Below are 17,232 nucleotides of genomic sequence, written 5' to 3'. Positions count from 1 at the left end.
CACTGCTACAGAGAGACAGCACTGAAAGACTTGGTCACCTTCTGTAGCATAGGTACTACTTTGCAATGTATTTAGAATAAAAAAAACAAATGAAGGGACAAATAAACAAGGACAGTCTTTGGTGAGATAGGCTGTTCCTGGGGGTACCGGCTTTGCATGGTGGGACAGGAAGGTCCTCTCTGAGAAGATAATATTTCATGTTAGAAATGTTGAGAAAGAACCACATGTGGAAGGTTTAATAGGAAGGGCAAAGTCGGCAGAATGAACAGAGGATACAAAAGCCCTGAGAGGGTCATGAGTTTGGCATGTTCAAAAAAATGAAAGGAATTCAGTGTGGATCCACTACAATGTGTGAAAGAAAGCAGATATGTGAGGTCGAGGGGTACATAGGCAGATCCCAAAGGACTCGGTGAGCTTGAGATAGGAGTTTGGAAGTCATTGCAGGATGTTCAGCAGAATGATGTCATGGTATGATTTATGTTGCTAAAAGATCATCTGGCTTATGTCTAAAAAATAGATTATGGGGCAGCATCAGAAGGAAGACCAAGCTATTTGCAAGGCTAGTGTAAATATGCAGCCAGAAAAGGGCCATGGACAAGGATAACAGAAATAAACTGATCATACATGGAGACCAAGTTTCATTGTAGATAGAATTAATTTACATGGATTTCTTGGTCACAAGAAGAGATTTCAAGGACGACTGAGACTTGGAGACTTAACAACTGAGTGCATAAGCTCCAAACAGACACAGAATACTGAGAATTGCAGATTTAGGAGGATGGAAGAACTGAGAGTCTGGTTTACACAATGTGAGGTTTGAGAGGATGAAAACATAGTAAATTGGACTCATGAGGTGGCCTATTTAGCTATAAAGACAACCAGCAATGTGTTGTGTGTACATTTTACAAAATAAAGGCATAAGATAATACATTTTAAGAAGGAAGTGTTCTAAGAGCCACATGTCCCCACGTTATTAGGGTAAGACCTGAAAAGGCACCACTGGAGTGATGACACGGAGGCCAAAGGCATCATTAAGAGGAGCACTGTCTATAGAGTGTTCAGGATTCAAGTCATCTTGCATTGAGTTCAGGGGAAAAGCTGAGGTGACAAGTGGAGACACTGACTTCTAGTGTTTGGCTGTGAATCCTCTTCACTGAAAGATTGTCTTGAGAGAACAGGGCTGAAGCTGGAAATGAACATGGGCCAAGGACCATTTCTTTGTGATGGGAGAAAATATGATCATGATATTTTGACAAAATGATCTAGTAGAACGAAAATCTTGAAGATGTTTTAACAGAAAAAAAAAGTGATGTTGCAGGAGGGGAATTCCTGGGAAGGTGAGAGAGAGATAGGGATCCAGGGCAAACATAAAGGGGGAATGAACAAGAAATCTTGATTCACTCACAGTATAAACTGGAATGATCAAGAACTCTCTCCACTGTAACAGGTACATAGAGATAGAATGGTTTTCTTAAGGCTAAAAACTGCATAAACAATATTTACCATTTTCTCATTAAAATATGAGGCAAGAGCATCAGCTGAGAGCAGGAATCAAGAATACCTTAAAGGTATTCTAAAGCAGAACTGAAACAATTATTTCAAATCATGAAAATGTGAACATGATGAAGAAACACAGTAAACTAACAGGGAACTGCTGAAATCTGTGGTCGCCAATCCAGTTGCACCCTTAATAATTTAGACATTGGACAGGTGACTTCTTATGACAGAATGATGGATGATATTTATCAACACCAATGTTGTTGCCACTGGAATTGATAAATTGCACTTCAGAAGGCACCTTTTATGAGTCACCAACCAGCAGGCATCATAATCTACTTGAGTACAATCTGTGGCACAATGGTTCTCCAAACCCTGTATTGAGAGAGGGACCAAGCCTTTCACAACTTTGCCTCATTGGCCTTTCCCCACTTGTCCTTTCACAATCAACCTCCCTTGTTGTATCAACATTTTCCAACCAATGCCTGAGACATTACTGAGCACATTGTCTCCTGAATAACCTGTAAGGTGCTGAGTGGGTGGGTAGAGAACCTGACCCTGTTGAACACATATGAGGAGGGAGAATGTTTAGAGCACATTTTTGATGGAATCCGTCTGCCTGAGCTCTAATTTGGGCTCCACCTGTTCCTAACTAGAGGTTTTAAACAACTAATGTGACTAGTTTAACTCTTCACATCATCCTCTGTACAATAGTTATACAAATTATAACTTCTGTGATTCCATACTTAGAAAGTCACAGAGTATTCTTAGTGCTTTGTACATTTTCACACATGCAATCATCTAGAGCCCTGGTGGTAAGCATTAAAAGAGGAGCTCTTGGCACATGCGAAATGTTCCTAAGTAGTAACTACAATTTTTATGAGCATTGTTCTTGACCTGAACTTGAGCTTCTACAATGTATAATCTGGGACTGAACCCAGGACACAGGTCTGAGGATGGTGAGCACTAAGATTTCCCATGTGTTAAAGACACTTGGCTCAGCCTAAGAGGTTTTCATGTCTATTCTCATCTAATCTTCACCTAAATCCAGTACTAGTCAAAAATGCGCCCTTTCAGTAGAGGAGAAACTGAAGTTCAAAGGTATGTCACTGCCATCGGGCAGGTTTCTGTGAGGAGATAAGCATGCTGATTGACCCAAGTCCTGAGCCCAGCACTCTACACTGTAACAGTGACTTTCAACTGGGGTAACTTTTCCCCAGGGGACACTTTGCAATGTCCACAGAGACTCCTGGTTGTCACCACAGAAGGTGCTGGTAATGGCATCTAGTGGATAGAGGCAAGAGATGCTGCTAATCCTCCTACAATGGAGAAGACAGTCCCCACACAACAGAGAATTATCCAGCCCCAAATGTTAGTGTTGCCAAGGCTGAGAAACACGGTAATGTTTTAAGCAATATACCACAGAAGGCTCAGTGATAGTGACAAGTGCAAACAGGAACAAAAGAAGAAAGCGGGATTGAAAAGGGAAGAAATGAGGCAAATTGTCATATTAGGGTATGGTCATCTCCAGGTAATCTTGACGGGAGGAACCTTCAAAAGACAGTATTTACAGAGGCTAAGGCAGTGGGTCTGGAATCGGTTCAATCTGATTTTCAAAACTTGTCGTCTCCACTGACTGGCTGGGTTCATGATGGTGAACCAACTGCTAAAATACGTGGACCATGATTTCCCCCGGTGAGTGAGGGAACATCCATTATTATTACTGGTATTAAATATACACAGGTGCACAAAAATTGCTAATTCTCTACAGGAGGCAGAATAGCCTAGGCAACAATGATGCTCAAATTTTGATGCCATACAAAGTTACTCAGGATTTTATGCAAAGAGATTCTAGGACTGGGTTTTGAATGTGCATTTTAACAGCGACCCTGGATATTTGTAATAAAGCTCACAGACCACAGCATGAGAAAATGTAGGCAAGTGGAATGAACATGAGGGGCACACACACACTCATGGGGTAAAATCAGGAAGCAATAGTTACAGATGTGACTGGACCCAGAGGTAGAGACTACATTTTTGTGTGTTCTATCTTCAGGGCTGGGAAATGCATCCTAGATGCTTCCCAGGATATTTTCTGCTGGGGTCATTATCAAGAATTCAATCAAGTACCCACAACTAAAACACTCCTTTGGAAAGCAAGGCAGATTCGAGCTGCTAGTCACACTATCAGGATTTGGCCCCAAAGATGGAGAAGAACATCTTCCCTGCAGAGTGAGAAACTAAATATAAATGAGGTTGTGGTCAGCAGAGGAGAATGGGGGAATGGATATTGGGTCACAATCCAGCAATGTCTGTCAGAGTGGTGCAGTAGAGGAAGGGCTTGGAAGACAGATCAAGCTGGATTCAAGTTCTTCCTCTGTCACTTGCCTCCTAAGTGACTCCTTTTTTTGTTCATTTGTTTCTTTATTGATATTAGATTGAGAGAGGAAGGGAAAGGGAGAGAGAGACAGAAACATCAATGAGACAGAACATCGATTGGACGCCTCCTGCATGTCCCCCACTGGGGATCAGGCCCACAACCTGAGCATGTGCCCTGACCTTAAATTGATCTGGTGACCTCTTGGTGCATGGGTGGATGCTCAACAAACTATGCAACACAGGCTGGGCCTAAGTGACTTCTGCAGGTCTTCTAATTGCTTGGAAGATCAAGTTATTCTTATGCAAAATGGAAACAATGGGAATAATAGAGGTGTATTTAGGTCAAACTGGATCTCTGCATTTGTAACTAGATGGTCAATTAATATAATGCATGGTCTCTAATAAGAACCCCACAAATATTAACTAAATATATTAAGCATATTCTTGATGTCAAAGATATCAAAGCCATACAAGGGGTGAAAACTATTTTCATCCCAAACAAAGAAGACCTCCATATCCAACAGCGACCATGTAAAACAGAGGGTTAAATGTAGAGAAGTGGCCCCTTCTCTGACCTCTGCTAGCAAAGAATCCACTGGATGTAACATATTACTACATATTTGCAGTAACTATTCAAGATCTTATCTACTATAAATTCCAACCACACTAAGACTGACATAATACTCACCCATGGAATTCTCAAGAGCGATGTCAGAGTTATAGTGAGATGAACAACATATCACGTCAAGGTTTCTCACAGAAGGAGGAACTAAAGCTGGGAGTCTGTGAGTACCTGGGGTTGGCACAGGTTGCACAGCCTGCCAGCATCTATGCAGACTCACAAGGAAAGAACTGTGACCCTAGTGACTGTGAGTCTAGTGCTTTCGTCACTGTGCAAAGCTGTCGCCCATCTTCTGTTGTTGTTGTTATTGTTGTTGCTATTTTTCCTTTCTTATTAATTTTAGAAAGAGGGGAAGTAAAAGTGAGAAAGATAGAAACATCGATGACAGAGAACATCGATTGGACACTTCTGCATGCCCCACTGGGGATGGGGCCCACAACCTAGGCATGTGTCCAGGCCGGGAATCAAACTGACAACCTCTTACCACATGGGTCAATGCTCAACCACTGAGCCACACTGGCTGAACCATCTTCTGCTGTTTATACAGCCTCAGCTCACAATTCAGCTGATGGACAAGAGCCTTGTCATCTTATTATTGGTTAATTAACCAGTCTAATATGTGTAATGTATATTAATAATTATGGGAATATGGAGAACTATCCTTTTCCAATGGAACAGCCAAGAGTCTGACAAATGTATGGTGATAGCCACAAGGCTCAGTAGAGTGGGTATCCTCTTTGGAGAGGAAGCTATAATGGAAGATGATATTGGACTGAATAGACATGATATAAGATAATATCAGAGCTAACAAATTCCCTTTGTTGAAATGTCTCAGGTATGGGCTAGATGGAAACCAACTTGTCCATTTCTCTCAATGGATCTCATGAGATCTTCATGGAGTCCACTGTGGACACTGCTCTGCAAATCACCTCACTGGTGGCTCAAGGGATCACCTTTGTGCTCGGCATCCTAGGCAACGGGCTGGTGATCTGGGTGGCTGGATTCCGGATGGCACGCACAGTCACCACCTTGTGTTACCTGAACCTCGCCTTAGCTGACTTCTCTTTCATTGCCACTCTACCGTTCCTCATGGTCTCAACAGTCATGAAGGAACAATGGCCTTTTGGCTGGTTCCTATGCAAGTTAATTTACATCGTTGTGGACATTAACCTGTTTGGAAGTGTCTTCCTCATCGCTTTCATTGCTCTGGACCGCTGTGTTTGTGTCCTGCACCCAGTCTGGGCCCAGAACCACCGCACTGTAAGTTTGGCGAAAAAAGTGATCATCATACCCTGGATTCTTGCACTTCTTCTTACATCGCAAATTTTCCTGTTCATGACCATAGTGAGGGATCCAATAGGGAATACATACTGTAATTTCAACTTTGCCTCGTGGGGTAACACCACTGAGGAGAGGTTGAAGGTCGCCATCACCGTGCTAACAACCAGAGGTATCATCCGGTTTCTCATTGGCTTCACTATGCCAATGTCCATTGTCGCCATCTGCTATGGGCTCATTGCTGCCAAAATCCGCAAAAAAGCAATGATCAATTCCAGTCGTTCCTTACGGGTCCTCACTGCTGTTGTGGCCTCCTTCTTTGTGTGTTGGTTTCCCTTTCAACTGATTGCTCTTCTGAGCACAGTTTGGCTCCGAGAGATGCTTTTGGAGGGAAAGTACAAAATCATTAATACGCTGGTATACCCAACGGAGTCACTAGCCTTCTTCAACAGCAGCCTCAACCCAATGCTCTATGTGTTCATGGGCCAGGACTTCCGAAAGAGACTGATCTCCTCGTTGCCCTCCAGTCTGGAGAGGGCCCTGACCGAGGACCCAGTCCCAACCACTGACACCACAACAAAATCGGCTTCACCTCCTGTAGAGGCTGAGTTACAGGCAATGTAAGGGAAGTTGGGGGTGCATTTTTCGCTCTGCCTGCTCCTATCCTGTGCATGGTTCCACCTTTATGTTACTTTGGGTCATACTGAGCCACTCATCATGAAAACTACCTTGGTGACCTCAGAATGGTGTGAATAAATGGACATAAGGGTTTTCTATTTCTGTTATTTTTGTCTTTGCCACCACAGCATGCACCCTGGGGTGAGTGGAGGTGGCAAGAGTGCAAGTGGAGAGAAGAGAAAAAGTGATGGGAAATCTGTAAATCTCAGATAAGAGTACATTAGAATAATAACTGGTATTTCACCATGAAGTAAGATGTTTGGCATAGATTGTTCTTTGCTTTTTAAAAATCTGACCCCAGAAGTTTCTTACTACTATTTTACTAATGGTTTTCTTCTTTTCTAAATATAAACAACTTTTAGATTGTATCAAATGCATGTTTTGCCTATATTAAGATGATCATATTATTTTTACCACATCATTTACATCATCATAAACTGTATTCAATTTTTTTAATGTTGAACTATCCTTGTATTCCTAGAATAAAGCACACTTGGTTATAAAATACCTTAAATATATACAATTTCTTATTCTCACTAGATTGGTGTGGAGTTTCTGCAGTTATATTTACATCCAAAGATGTAAAAAGAGATGAGAAGTGAGTCCTTCAATTCTATCTCGGGGTGTTAAATCTTTTACAAATGTTTTAAAATTTTCACCAGGGAACCCAAGTGAATCTTGGGCTTTCTCTATGAGAAGACTTCTAAACAGGTTCAATATGTTTAATCATTATCAGACTATTCAGATTTTCTATTTCCTCTTCTCTCACTTTTGGTTACCTGTGACTTTTAAGCATTTAGCCATTTTATGCAATGCTCATATTTATTGGTATGAAACAGTTGATAACAGTGTACTATACATGGTATGCTTATCTTTACATAATTAGAATGTAACCCATCTGAGGGCAGGGTTTGGCCATTATTCATGAATGGATCCCAATACCATATATGTAAAATAGTGCCTGACATGTGATAGACACCTAATAAGAGATTATATAATTAATGAATCAATAAATAATAGTATCACTGAAGTGTCAACCTTTACTATCTGTGCTGAATTCTGAATCTATCATTAACTGGGCCCTGTTTATTGATTTCTCTCTCCCATTCCCAGGATTTTTGCAAATCCTCCAGTGGTTTATATTTTTATGAACACCTCAGACTTTGACTTTTGGCAAATAAACTACTTAGGCTAACTTTTGACTGATGTCTTTGCTATGAAATAAATCTATCTGCAGTCACACACAGACTTTATCTTGGTTTCTGTAAATAATCACACATTTCATCTAATCCCATAACATCCCGATGCACTGGCAAAAGATGAACTCAAAATAAATATTCAAATGCCAAAACAAAAACAAAAACGATTTGGTCTTAGTCCCTTGTTCTTTCACAAGGTTAAACACTTGTAATTTTGTGCATGATAAAAATGTCTTTTTACTCACCAGTCATCCCTTCGTTTCATGCCAGAATTTATGCTAATGAGGTGAGTTATGGTGGTCCCTAGGTACACTCAGTGAGACCAAAATATTAAAGCTTCGAAAATTTCAGCTCAAAACACTGACCTCTAGAAATGGGCGTGGGAATGTGCTGAATATTAAGCACTACAAAAACTCTTGAACAATAAGATTTGATGAGCTTCTAGGTTGCAGAACACACCAAGGTGTTGAGAGGGCAGTTTCTGCAGAGAGAACATGAAAACTATGTGCACACACATCCCCTCATATCTTGTCCTGTACATGTCTTCGATGTGGCTGTTCAGGAGTTGTATTCTTAATAATGAGTTGTTAAACATAAGTAAATTCCTTCCTGAGTTCTGGGAGCCATTCCAGCAAACCATCTACCTGAGGATGGGGCTGTGGAAACGCCTCATTTATAGCTGGTCAGTCATAGTATAGTTGGCATCCTGGGACCCCAAAGTGGCACCTGAAGTTGGGTAGCCTTACAGCACTGAGCCCTTTATGGTGTAGGAGTTGACCCTAATTCCAGGTAGACCCTAATTTCATTTGAATTGAATTGTAGAACACCTTATTCAGGTCCAAGATTGAAGTTTTTGTTTTTTTGTTGTTTTGTTTTGTTTTTTGTATAGAACAACTCCACATATGGTACCTGAAGTATTGTTTGAGTCCAGAAACAAGTTTTTGTTCAACCATTAACTGTGTTTATTGCTCACCTCCATCTTCTCACCTCAATACTTGTTTTAGTTTTTCCTGAATCTCTGAAAGAAAGAGTCCCAATACCCAGCATCCTAGATGCTTAATGTTTATTGGATTGAACTGCAGTCTCCCACAGCTGGTGGGAGGTGAGGGGAGTATTCGACCTTAAGGTTCTAAAAGGAGTGAGCTGGTAACATATCCAGAGTGCTCTATGGGAGTTGCAGAAAGCACTGAGTGACTGATTGAGCCACACTGTCCCTCCCCCAAGTCCTTTGAAAGCATCTGCTGAAACCCTCCAGCCTGGGTTGCCCATAGGAAGCCAGGAACTGGGCACAGGAACAGGATCTCAGCCGGTGATAAATTGGAAGCCTAATAATTTAAAAATTGTTATTAGAACATCTTTTCTGCAACAGATACCTCCTGAACTCTAGGGCTGGGTTTTTCAATAAGAATCCACTTGCCATTAGAATTATTGAGTTCTTGCTAGTCTGTCCTGAGAGGTGCTGTAGTCAAAATTAATTTACTATATTCAAAGACTTTGTATGAAAAAGGAATGCAAAATATCTCAATAAAAATTCTTGGATTGCTTATGTTCGAGTGATATTCTCTATGTGTTGAGTTAAATAAAATATATTATTAAAATTAATTGATAGTTTATTAAAATTAATTTTACTTTTAAAAACTGTCACAGATGAGGCTCATATTTGTGGTCCTATTGGACAGCAATACTATAGAGCAGCAATTTTCAACCCTTTTTATCTCATGGCACACATAAACTAATTACTAAAATTCCACAGCACACCAAAAAATAAAATATATTTTTTGCCAATCTGACAAAACAGAGGCGGCATTTTATTCATTCCCACCAGACAGCTATTGTTATATTGTCTGTTGTCAATTTTTCATGTGACCACCGAAGGGAAAAGGGGTCAGTTCTCCTGACCCAATAGTCAGGCATTGCATGTTTTAAACATTCTTGTGGCACCCTAGTTGGAAATAACTGCTATAGAGAGATAGCACTAAAAGACTTGGTCATCTTCTGTAGCATAGGTACTAATTTGGAATGTATTTAGAATACATAAAAAACAAATAAATGGACAAATAAACAAGAACAGTCCTTGGTGAGATAGGCTGTTCCTGGGATAATGGCTTTGCTTTGTGGGTCAGGACGGTCCTCTCTGAGAATACAATATCTAAGCTGAGATAGATAAAGATCTACATATGGAAAGCTTAATGGGAAGGGCACAGTAGGCAGAAGAAGCAGAGAATGCAAAAGCCCTGAGATGGTCAGGAGCTTGGCATGTTCAAAAAAATAAAAGGAATTCAGTGTGGACCCATCACAGTGTGTGAAAGGACAGCAGATATGTGAGGTCTGATGGGTACGTAGGGCAGATTCCAAAGAATTCAGTGAGTTTGAGTTAGGAGTTTGGAAGCCACTAGAGGATATTCAGCAGAATGCTGTCATGGTATGACTTGTGTTGCTAAAAGATTATCTGGCTTATGTCTAGAGTATGGATTATGGGGCAGCATCAGAAGGAAGACCAAAAAAAAAAAAAAGCCCTGGCCAGTTTGGCTCAGCAGTTAGAACACTGGCCCGGCCCTGGCCGGTTTGGCTCAGCGGTTAGAGCGTTGGCCTGCGGTCCGGAGAGACCCGGGTTCGGTTCCCGCTAAGGGCACGTACTTCGGTTGTAGTTTGTCCCCGGCCCTGGTTGGTCGTGCGGGTGGCAGCCACTCGATGTGTCCCTTCACGTCGATGTTTCTCTCTCTCTCTCCCTTCCTCTCTCTCCCTCCCACTCTATCTGTACAAAAAATGGAAAAGTATCCTCGGGTGAGGATAAAAAAAAAAAAAAGAACATTGGCCCGCTGACCAGAGTGACCCGGGTTTGATTCCTGCACTGGTTGGGGTTGTGTCAGTGCAACCAGTCAATGTGTCTTTCTCGCATTGATGTTTCTCTCTCACTCTCTTCTTCCCTCTCTTCCTCCTGCTCTATCTGAAGATAAGTGCAAAAATGTCCTCAGGTGAGGATAAAAAGAAAATTTTGTAAATGCAGCCAGGAAAGAAAGGGCCATGGACAAGGGTAATGGTGATAAACTGATTGCACGTGTGGACCAAGTTGCTTTGTAAATAGAATTAATTGACTTGAATTGGATAGTCATGGAAAGTGATTTCAAGGACGACTGAGACTTGGAGACTTAACAACTGAGTGCTTAAGCTCCAAACAGACACAGAATACTGAGAATGGCAGATTTAGGAGGATGGAAGAATGGAGAGTTTGGTTTATGCAATGTGGGTTTTCAGAGGATGAAAACATAGCAAATTGGACTGATCAGGTGGCCTATTGAGCTATAAAGACAACCAAGAGTGTGTCTTGTGAACATTTTATCAACTAAAGGCATAAGATAATATGTTTTAAAATGAAGGAAGTGTTCTAAGAGACACGTGTCCCCAAGTTACCAGGGTAAAACCTGACAAGGCACCACTGAAGTGGTGACATGGAGGCCACAGGCATCATTAAGAAGAGCACCATCTATGGAGTGTTCAGGATCCAAGTCAACTTGCTGTGAGTTCAGGAGAAAAGTTGAGGTGACAAGTGGAGACACTGACTTCTAGTGGTGGGCTGTGAATCTTCTTCACTGAAAGATTGTCTTGAGAGAACATGGCTGAAGCTGGAAATGAACATGAGCCAAGGGCCATTTCTTTGTGATGGGGGAGGATATGACTATGGTGTGTGATAGAATGATCTAGTAGAAAGAAAATCTTGAAGATGTTTTAACAAAAAAAAAAGAAAGTGATGTCGCAGGAGGGGAATTCTTGGGAACATGGGAGAGAGGGATCCAGAGCAAACATGAAGGAGAATGAACAAAACCCCTTGATTCACTCACTGTATAAACTAGAATGATCAAGAACTCTATCCACTGTAACAGGTAACTCTATCCACTGTAACAGGTACAGAGAGATTGAAGGGTTTTCTTGAGATTAGGCTAAAAAGTGCATAAACAGTAATTACCACTTTCTCATTAAAATATGAGGCAAAGACATCAGCCGAGAGCAGGAATCAAGAAAACCTTAAAGGTTTTCTAAAGCAGAACTGAAACAATTATTTCAAAGATGAAAATGTGAATGTGATGAAAAAACAGAGTAGCCCAGCTGGTGTGGCTCACTGGTTGAGTGTCAACACATGCACTAAGAGTACACTGGTTCAATTCCCACTCAGGGTACATGCCCACGTTGTAGGTCCGATCCCTAGTGAGGGCATGTAAAAGGAGGCCAATCGATGTTCTCTCTCATTGATATTTCTATCTCTCTGTCTCTCCTTTCCTCTCTCTCAAAATCCATAAAGAAAAATAAGAGAGTAAACTAACAGGAAACTACTGAAATCTGTGATCATCAATCCAGTTGCACCCTTAATATTTTAGACATTTGAACAGGTCACTTCCTCTGCCAGGACCATGGATGATGATCTTTATCAACACCAAGGTTGTTGCCATTGGAGTTGATAAATTCTACTGTAAAAGGCAACCTTTTATGAGTCTCCAATCAGCAGGCATCATAATCCACCTGAGCAACAGCTATGGAACAGAGGTTCTCCCCAACTCTGTATTGAGAGACGGACCATAATTTCACAAGTTTGCCTCATTGGCCTCTCCCAACCTGTCCTTTCACAGTCAACCTTCCTTGCTGTATCAACATTTTCCAACCAATGTCTTAGACGTTACTAAGCACATTATGTCTCCTGAATAACCTGTAAGGTACTAAGTGGGTGAATAGAGAGAACCTGACCCTGTTGAACAAATATGAAGTAGGAAAACATTTAGAACACATTTCTGATGGAATCTGTCTGCCTGAACTCTAATTCGGGCTCTACCTCTTCCTAACTGGGGGTTTTAAAAATTAATGTAACCTGTTTAAGTCTTCATGTCCTCCTCTGTACAATAGTTATATGAATTATAAGTACCATGATTCCATATTTACAAAGTCACAGAGTATTCTTAGCGCTCTATAGATTTTCACACATGTAATCATCAAGACCCATAGGAAAGCCATGGCAGTAAGGATTAAAAGAGGAGCTCTTGGCACATGTGAAATGTTCCTAAGTAGTAACTACGATTTTTATGAGCATTATTCTTGACCTGAACTTGAGCTTCTACAATGTATAAACCGGGACTGAATCCCAGGACACAGGACCGAGGATGGTGAGCACCAAGAGTTCCTGTGTTCAAAGGCACTTGTTTCAGCCTAAGAGATTCTCATGTCTATTTGCATCTAATAGTCACTTAAATCCAGTCTCCACCAAAAAACCACCCCATCCAGTAGAGGAGAAAACCAAAGGTCAAAGGTATGTCACTGTCACTGAGCAGGTGTCTGTGAAGAGATTAGAATTCTGACGGACCCAAGTCCTGAGCCCGGCACTCTACACTGTAACAATGACTCTCAACTGGGGTATCTTTTCCCCAGGGGACACTTCACAATGTCCACAGAGACTCCTGGTTGTCATGACAGAAGAATGCTCGTAATGGCATCTAGTTGATAGGGGCCAGGGTTGCTGCTAAACCTCCTACAATGGACATAACAGTCCCCCCACACACACACACAACATAGAATTATCCAGCCTGAAATGTTAGTGTTGCCAAGGCTGAGAAACACAGCATTGTTTTAAGCAATATACCACAGAAGACTCAGTGATAGTGACAAGTGAAAATAGAAACAAAAAAAGAAAGCGGGATTGAAAAGGGAAGAAATGAGGCAAATTGTCATAGTAGGGTATGGTCATCTCCAGGTAATCTTGACCAGTGGAACCTTCAAAAGACAGTATTTACAGAGGCTAAGGCAGTGGGTCTGGAATCGGTTCAATCTGGATTTCAAAGCATGTCATCTCCACTGACTGGCTGGGTTCATGATGGTGAACAAACTGCTGAAATCCTGGTGAGTGAGGGATCATAATGGATGTCTTGCAATATTATTACTAGTACTAAATGTACATAGGTGTGCAAAAATTGCTAATTCTCTGCAGGAGGCAGAATAGCTAAGCTACCATGATGCTCAAATTTTGATGCCATACAAAGTTACTCAGGATTTTATGCAAAGAGATTCTAGGATGGGGTTCTTGAATGTGCATATTAACAGCCACCCTGGATATTTGTGATAAAGCTCACAAACCACAGTATAAGAAATTTGGTGAAATGAAATGGACATGAGGGACAGACAAACAGACATTGGGTTGAATCTGGAGGAAACAGTTACAGATGTAACCTGATCCAGAGGCAGAGAATACATTCTTGTGGGTTCTCATCTGAAGAGCTAGTAAATGTATCCAGATGCTTCCCAGGATATTTTCTGCTGGGGTCATTATCAAAAATTCAATCCTGTACCCACAACTAAAACACTCCTTTGCAAAGCAAAGCAGATTCCAACGGCTAGTCAGACTATCAGGATTTTGTCCCAAAGATGGAGAAGAACATCTTCACTGAAGAGTGAGAAAGTAAATATATTTGAGGTTGTGGTCAGCAGAGAAGAATGGGGGAATGGATGGTGTGTGGGAATCCAGCAATGTCTGTCACACTTGTGTACTGGAGGAAGGACTTGGAAGACAGATCAAGCTGAATTCAAGTCCTTCCTCTACCACTTACCTCCTAAGTGACTTCTGCAGGTCTTCTAATTGCGCAGAATATCATTTTTTTCTTTGTAATTTTTTTGCTGTTGTTACAGATGTTTCTCCTTTTTCCCCATGGACACCCTCTTCCCATTCCCCTCCCTTAATAGTATTGTTGTTTATGTCTATTGGTTATGCATATATGTATGTAGGTTCTTTGGTTCATCTCTTCCCTCCTCCCACCCTTTCCTCTGAGGTTTGTCAGTGTATCGACCTATTCTTATGAAACCGGGAAACAATGGGCATTGTAGAGTTGTATATAGGTCAAAGTGGATCAGTTGCATATGTAACTAGACCCCCACTTAATATAATACATGCTCTCTAATAAGAACCCCACAAATATCAACTGAATCTATTAATCGTATTCCTTATGTCACAGACACCAAAGCTATACAATGGGCGAAATTTGTTTGCATCCTAAATAAAGAAGAGCTCCATATCAAACAGAGAAAATGAATAACACAGGGTTGAATATGGAGAAGGGCCCCCTTCTCTGACCTCTTCTAGCAAAAAATCCAGAAGATATAACATGTTACTATATATCTGCAGTATCAACTCAAGATCCTCTTTGGGTATAAACTCAAACCACACTCTAAGACTGACAACATATTCACCCATGGAATCCTTAAGAGCCATATGACAGGAGTTCTGGTGAGATGAACAACACAGCAGGTCAAGGGGGAGGAACAGGAGCTGGGAGTCTGTGAGTACCTGGGGCTGGCACAGGTTGCACAGCCTGCCAGCATCTATGCATTGAGTCACAAGGGAAGAACTGTGACACTACTGACACTGAGTCTAGTGCTTCCCTCACTGTGCAAAGATGCCTCCCATCTTCTGTTGTTTATACACCCTCAGCTCAGGATTCAGCTGATGAACAGGAGCCTTGTCATCTTCTTAGTTAATTAAACAGTCTAATTAGTGGGATGCATATTAATGATTATGAGAATATGGAGAACTATCCTTTCCCAAAGAAACAGCCAAGAGTCTACCAAATGTATAGTGATAACCACAAGGTTCAGTAGAGTGAGTATCCTCTTTGGAGAGGAAGGTATAATAGAAATTGATGTTGGAATGAATAGAGATGATATTGAGATAGTTTCAGAGTTAACAAATCCCCTTAGTTGAAATGTTTCAGGTGTGGGCAAGATGGAAAAAACCAACTTGTCCATTTCCCTCAATGGATCTCATGAGATTTTCTTTGAGTCCACTGTGTACACTGCTCTGCAAATCACCTCACTGGTAGCTCATGGGATCACCTTTGTCCTGGGCATCCCAGGTAACAGGCTGGTGATCTGGGTGGCTGGATTCCGGATGGCACGCACAGTCACCACTTTCTGTTACCTGAACCTGGCCTTAGCTGACTTCTCTTTCATTGCCACTCTACCATTCTTCATAGTCTCAATGGCCATGAGGAACAATGGCCTTCTGGCTGGTTCCTATGCAAGTTAGTTTACATTGTAGTGGACATTAACCTGTTTGGAAGTGTCTTCCTCAGTGCTTTTATTGCCCTGGACTGCTGTGTTTGTGTCCTCCACCCAGTCTGGTCCCAGAATTACCATACTGTAAGTCTGTTGACAAAAGTGTTTACCTGCCCTGGCCAGTTTGGCTCAGCAGTTACAGCATGGGCCTGTGGACCAGAGTCCCAGGTTTGGTTCCTGCTAAAATCACATACCTCGGTTGCAGTTTGTCCTCGTCCCAGTTGGGGCTGTGTGGTTGGCAACCACTTGATGTGTCTCTCTCACATCGATGTTTCTCTCTCTCTCTCTTCCTCCCTCTCTCCCTCTCACTCTATCTGAAGATAAATGCAAAAATGTCCTCAGGTAAGGATAAAAAAAAAAGTGATCATCATACCCTGGATTCTTGCACTAGTTCATACCTTGCAAATTTTCATCTTCTTGACTACACCAAGTGATCCAAGAGGGAATGTGTATGTACTTTCAACTGTGCATCATGGGGTGACACCCCTCAAGAGAGGTTGAAGGTCACCATCACAATGCTGACAACCAGAAGATTCATCCGGTTTGTCATTGGTTTCACTATGCCAAGGTCCATTGTCGCCATCTGCTATGGGTCATTGCTGCCAAAATCCGCAAAAAAGCAATAATCAATTCCAGCTGTTCCTTATGGGTCCTCACTGCTGTTGTGGCCTCCTTCTTTGTTGGTTTTCCTTTCAACTGATTGCCCTTCTGAGTACAGTTTGGCTCAGAGAGATGTTGCTGGGGTGTAAGAACAAAATCATTGGTATCTTGGTATATCCAGTGAGATCCCTTGCCATGACCTGCGCAGCCAGTCGAACCAGACCTTAGGAGGGGCAATGGGAGATTAAGAAAGACAGAGACATTATACAGATAAAAGCTGGGACGAGGTGGGACACTGCTGTCTGATGGAGGAACAGTGGCCCAGAGCTAGTTCAGCATGTTTATTACAGTTGGCCCTCGTTTATCATGGTTAATCAGTTCCAAATTCTACGACCATAAATAAATTTCCCCGAAGTAGGCTTCTTTATCTCATACACAGTCCTCCCTTGCCACTTCGCGCTTCACTCTATCATGGTTTTATTTTTTTAAAAATCACGACAGAGTGAAGCCGCAAAAGTCGAAGCAGGAAGTGGCGGGGGAAGACTGTATATAGCATGATAAAGGGGAGGAAGCTAAAAAGCTTCATTGTCTTCAGACAAGAGTGCCACGACCTGCACGGCTAGTCGAACCAGACCTGAGGAGGGGAGACCAGAGACAGAAAAACACAGAGACTAACACCAAATGTTTCCCTCTGCCTCCAAGCTCAAGGTCCAGACTGTTGATACATTCTTGCCCGAGGCTCAGGAGGCTCCTGTGTGGGCCTTGCGGGCACACAGGATCAACAAAAGATCTTGGGACTGAATGCTCCTGGGCAAGACCATGCAAACACACAGGGCCTGGTCCCTTGTATTGGAAGCTCTTGGGTGAGTCCATGCAAACACCACAGGAACAAGA

At 41.9% G+C, this 17,232-nt stretch overlaps 1 protein-coding gene and 1 pseudogene across 1 annotated transcript; both read left to right on the top strand.

Moving 5' to 3' along the window:
* Positions 1–5,344: 5,344 nt before the first annotated feature.
* Positions 5,345–6,745, top strand: LOC118638322 (N-formyl peptide receptor 2-like). Its single transcript, XM_036274062.1, has one exon. It carries the CDS (start codon positions 5,345–5,347, stop codon positions 6,398–6,400), a length of 1,056 nt encoding a protein of 351 aa, XP_036129955.1. The 3' UTR covers positions 6,401–6,745.
* An 8,661-nt stretch (positions 6,746–15,406) lies between these two features.
* On the top strand, positions 15,407–16,566 carry LOC118638841 (annotated as a pseudogene).
* The last annotated feature ends 666 nt before the right edge of the window (positions 16,567–17,232 follow it).

This window comes from Molossus molossus, unplaced genomic scaffold, assembly GCF_014108415.1.
Source record: "Molossus molossus isolate mMolMol1 unplaced genomic scaffold, mMolMol1.p scaffold_m16_p_21, whole genome shotgun sequence".
NCBI classification, from domain to species: domain Eukaryota; kingdom Metazoa; phylum Chordata; class Mammalia; order Chiroptera; family Molossidae; genus Molossus; species Molossus molossus.
This window is presented reverse-complemented; position numbering and strand designations above follow the sequence as displayed.

Coding starts and splice junctions, on each gene's coding strand:
- LOC118638322 (XM_036274062.1), top strand. CDS start 5,345: ATGGAAACCAACTTGTCCATTTCTCTCAATGGATCTCATGAGATCTTC.